This window comes from Otolemur garnettii, unplaced genomic scaffold, assembly GCF_000181295.1.
Source record: "Otolemur garnettii isolate 467f Iridium unplaced genomic scaffold, OtoGar3 scaffold00047, whole genome shotgun sequence".
In the NCBI taxonomy this organism is placed as follows: Eukaryota; Metazoa; Chordata; class Mammalia; order Primates; family Galagidae; genus Otolemur; species Otolemur garnettii.
Window position 1 is genome coordinate 3,341,867 of NW_003852442.1, and position 5,117 is coordinate 3,346,983.

The 5,117-nt window shown below is 54.1% G+C and overlaps 1 protein-coding gene across 1 annotated transcript in view; it reads right to left on the bottom strand.

Moving 5' to 3' along the window:
- The window catches only part of CMIP (c-Maf inducing protein), a 229,655-nt gene extending 224,690 nt beyond the window's left edge, over nt 1-4,965 (bottom strand). The window contains exon 1 of the mRNA XM_003791303.3: nt 4,576-4,965. Within this exon, the coding sequence (XP_003791351.1) occupies nt 4,576-4,875 (300 nt within the window). The 5' untranslated portion in view covers nt 4,876-4,965. The remainder of the gene's footprint in view (nt 1-4,575) is intronic.
- Between the last annotated feature and the right edge of the window lie 152 nt (nt 4,966-5,117).

Here is a 5,117-nt window from a genome sequence, read left to right on the forward strand (position 1 = left end):
AAAAAAAAAAAAAAAAAATGAGTTTCCTTATTCCAGCCTGGGGAAGGCAGACCACAGCCGCTGTTCACAGAGCATTTTAACTGCTTCTCCTATTCTGTCTCCACCCTTCCCCTCCACCATCTCCAATTAGCCAAGTTGTCTAGGAAATAAACTCGATATACTCCAAAATCTTTCTATGGCAAACAGGCATGGATTTATATTTACAAATTCCCACCAAAAATATACATCAAATACATCAGAGGCAGGAAGGATGGGCTGCTGGGGAGGCATGTTTATGACAGAAATGAAAAAACAATTAACACGCGTGCCCATGCACAGACAAGCTCCTGGGGGACTCGTCACTACGCTGGAGGACACACATCTTAATTCTCAAGTAGAAACCAACATCCAGATGTGTAACTCTCAGCTCTGCCTGTGCAACACAGTAGGTGCATAGTTAAGTATTTGCTAAGTGAAGTCAAGTTCAGAGGTTGGTTGCCACACCCCCAGGAAAACACCAGACTAAAGCAACCCACGAGAATTAAGGTGGCTTCTCTTTTCCAACTCAAGACAAGATGCCTGTTAACATCTCAATCAAGCAGGGCAGCACCTGTGGCTCAATGGGTAGGGCACCGGCCCCATATACGGAAGGTAGTGGGTTTCAACCCGGGCCCAGCCAAACTGCAACAAAAATATAGCCAGGTGTTGTGGCACGTGCCTATAGTCCCAGTTACTCGGGAGGCTGAGGCAAGAGAATTGCCTAAGCCCAGGAGTTGGAGGTTGCTGTGAGCTGTGATGTCACAGCACTCTACAGAAGGCAATAAAAGGAGACTGTCTCTTTAAAAAAAAAAACTCAATCAAGCAGTAGAGTGGTAAAAATTTAAAAACAAACCACTGATGAATTATGGCTTGAGAGTAAATAACCTACTGTCACCTATGCTCGACCCGTTTGGTAAATGAATAAAAAACTTTCATGACTGGATCCATAATTCTGAAACATCATGCGCCATATTTTTTAAAAAGTAAAGACGAAATCAAAGGTAAGTAGCTTATTTGTACTTCTTTGGTATAGGGGAAACAAAGGCTACAGACAAAGCCCTCTGCCAGCAGGCAAACATGTCTAGCAGGTGATCAAATTCAATCCAGAGACAAGAAAAGCAAAATGGATTCTGGTCTTGCTGAACCCAGCTGCCTATGCAGAACTCTTGGCTGCTGATACAACTGACACCAGGGTCAATGGCCGTGGAGAGCCAGGCAGGCCCTGGGACTGGGAAGTCTGGGTGCAGAAGGCGAATTAGGCACCCCATCTAGGCAACAGCCTGACCAGTTGGGCCCCTCCTCTAAAAGGTGCAGTCCCCCCAGGGAGGGGCCCACACCTCTCCAAATCCCCTCCCCTGTCAGCCAGGTCCCTGTTGTCTGTGCACTACCTCCTTTGTTTACCTGCATTACAAGATCCAAAGTCTCCCAAGCACGGGCGCATCAAACCCGGCTGCTGTCACAAGGCATGTCAGACACTCTGGGCTCTGCAAGGATTTAATCAGTAACCTGCCCAGGAGACAAGGGGTAGGGGCAAGCTCAGACCTGACCCCCCAGAAGGCAGAGTTGACTCTTGAGCTCTGACAACCTGGAGAGGCTTCGAACCCCTCGACCCCAGGGTGAGTCCACAGCATGGGGCCCCTTTTTGGATCTTCCTGGCAGAAAACAGAGAGAGGTCCAGGCTGAGAGGTGTACCCGACTGAAGTCATAAGGGAGGTGGGACTCAGACCCTCAAGGTGCCTGCATCCCAGCCTGATGCAGCCAGTGTTCTGGAAGCCTGGTCTTAAATCTCCCAAGATTCAGTTAACTAGATCAATGTAGACAGATTCCAGAGACAGTTTGGGTAAAACAAGATTATTTGCTTTGTTTATTGGTTTGAATCCAAATCAATCACTCTGTGTCTTGTTCCTGAAGCCTATACAATTAACCAGCTATTTACCAGATGGTTCTGAGTTGGTCTGTGTAGATAGCTTAAAATATGAGGATGCACATTTCATGATAGGAGATGACCCTACAGGAAACATACTTGAGCCTGGGCCAAGGGCTACGACAAAGCCACAGGGTTCCCGCCACAGTGGCTCCAATTCACCTTTGTTTCATGTGGGCTAGTAGTTCTCAATACAGTGCCAGGCTCCACTATCAAATGCAGACTGATTATATAATGCCCAGGCCTCAGGGAAACCCCACAGGGGCTACTCTGCTTCCCCGAAAGCCTGGACACCAACCAGGTATCTCATGATGGGACAAGGTCCCTGGTAGCAGTCCCAACGCTACCTCTGCCCTGGAAGCCACTGCTCCATCCAGCCCTGCTCCTAGCAGCCCCAACTCCAGGTTCACAGGCCCAGTGAGGGGAGGGAGAGCCCAGCACCTCCCTGGAGCCCACCATGGGGCAAGCCCAAGACTTAAGGACACCCCCAGTGGGGCTTGGTGACGAAACACAGTAGAGAAGGACGTATGCCAGCCCGTTGGACACTTCCTTGTAGTTCCTCCTTCCACATTTCCTAACGCCACAGCATGAACAACCCTCAGTCCCAGTACTAGAAATCACAGGTGCTCCCCAGAGAGACTCAAGCTACTGAAGATGCCACCCCTACCTCAGCTGGGCAAGGGGCCTCTAGCTGTTTAATTCACCTTTGCTTCCCTTCACAGAAGTATCTCTGGAGCAGGCAGATAAGGAAGTGGGGAGATTCGGTCTCCAGAGCTGGCTTCCCCCAAACTGAGGCAGCAGGGATCTCATTCTGGTGTCTGAGTGGGGGGTGGGGCAGAGGGTCAACTCGTCCTTCCCTCGGTAGGTCACTGACACTCTCAACCATTTTCCTCCCTCTCAAATCCCCTTCATTTTGAGGAGTGGAATAAAAAAAATTAAGCCCAATATAATACCCCTGAGCCAGGTGAAAATTCTGAAGCCAGACCTGGAGTCTCCAGATCCCAGGCAGCAAGGTGCAGAGGTCACCAGTTCCTCCCTGAATCTGAAACACTCTGTGCTGGCCAATTCTCAGAGGCTCTCTCTCCCTCCATCCATTGAAAAGCTGAACACTGAGGCCTGTGGCGCGGGATGGATTTAAGAGCATGCACCAGCCTGAAACCAGGACTGGGCGGCCTCCCGGCAACCAGCTATCCCTCCCTGAGAACCGAGTCTCTGCAGATATTGCACCAGCGTACCCACAGGAAAGAGAAAATAGGTGCTCTAAGCATGTCGGACCCCAGATTCAGAATAAAAGTCCTCATGCGCTTCAGTTCTCTAGGGTGGAGGCTGGGGGGCAGATCCAAAGAGTAGGATTCTTCAGCTAACTTTTCCCCCTCCCCATTCCTTGGAGCATGTGTCATGGCCTGTGACACACCGCCAAGGGAACACGGATGCCGGGGAAATGTCTACGCACGCTACACGTTTGTGACATGCCATGTAAGCGACACCTTGTTTCCTGGCTAGGTTTTCTTGGCACAGGTGTGGGCAGTCACTGAGTTCTGCCCCCTCCCACTGTGCTTAGTAAACAGGATCACAGTGGCCCCAGGAGGGAGTGTACCTTCTGGGGAGGACAGGCCACCTCTCCCAAGAGGATGGGACCCCCCACAGCAAGGCTCAGGCCCAAGTCACAGCCAGTATTTGAAACTGTCTTGTTTCAAAACACAAAGCATCCTGTTCAGGCTCCTACTCACCACCCTCACTCCCCCCACCCCACCACAGCTGTCTTTCTCCACATAGGAAGAAGGCCACCATTTGCAGATTTGATTTCAGAAACAGATCAATGGTTTCTCCACTCCATCTCATCCAGCTGACCTAGTCCTAGCCATGTCTTTTAAAACAGTAACAATCACAAAATAAAACCTCCAGCAACAAAACACACGCATATACACACACTCAGCAGACAATGCCTGACTAGGACTCCACAACCAGCCTCCACGGAGAACTCAACCCCCCTGGGTCTGGAGACATTCCAGGACCATTGCCCCCTCCCCCTCCACGTCCACCTCCCAATGTGCGAAAGAGATTTTCAGAAAGGGAAGCACCCAGTTTTGCCTGCCAGCTCCAGGAAGGAAAGAGAATAAAGGACGGGTACAGCAAAGAAAGGAACTGGCTTCTGGAAATTCTTTGGGTTGGGGGGGAGGGGGTTGAGGTTTTGATTTTTTTTTTCTTTTTTTTTAATTTTTGGGTCGTGTTTTGTTTTCTCCTCCAGCTCCAATCCAGATGGGCCACGGGTTTCCAGAGAGGGAACCCCCACCACCAACCACCAGAGCCCTGCCCGGGGTCTATCCCACGGCCCCCGCCATCAGAAACACAAAAGCTGGGACTGGAAGGTCCCCAAACACCCAGTCCGGGGTCAGCTACACATCTCCAGCATTCCGAGGGTCTCTCTGGAGCCCCGCGGGCTGGTCCGGGCTTCAGATGCCAAAATCCAGCCCCGCGAGCAGGCCAGGAGCGGGGCGCCCCGGCTCTCCCGTCCCCCCGCACCCCCTACCGCCACACAGGCCCCGGGCTCCAGGTGCAGCAACCAAAGACAGCCGGGGGGCGCAGCCCAGCCCCGAGGGGAGTGCGGGGGTGCAGCCGCCAGAGCGACTCACCGTGGCGGACGCCAGGCTGTTGTCGGCCAGCGTTAGGTGGTGCGGCTCCCAGCGCCTCAGGAATTTCGAGGTGAGGATCTTGCTGAGAAAGGTCCGCGGGTGCCGGATGACACAGACCTGAATGTCGCCCTCCTGCAGCAGTTTGTACCTCATCCCGTTGCAAAGCAGAAGGGCCCGGCGGCAGGGCACGGCGCCCATCTTCGTGCCCTCGGGCGCCGACACGTCGCCCCCCAGCAGCGGCTTGGTCTCCTCGATCTGCCGGGGGTCGCCACCGCCGCCCGAGCTGCTGGTCAGATCCATGGCCGCGCCGGGACGCGGGGCGGGGAGCGGGGGCTGCGCTGGGCTTCTGGGGCGGCGGGGCCCCCGGATCCGGCGGCCCGCACCCCCCCACCCCCCGAGAAGGTGGGGGGGCGTGGGGCTGGGGGCGCCCGCAGGGGAGGGGGCGCTGCCCGCGGGGGCGGCGCGTCCGCGGGGTGGGCCGGCCTGGGCGCTTCCTGCGGGGCTGCCGGCTTCCTCCTAGCTCGTCGGGTGCATGCTCTCGG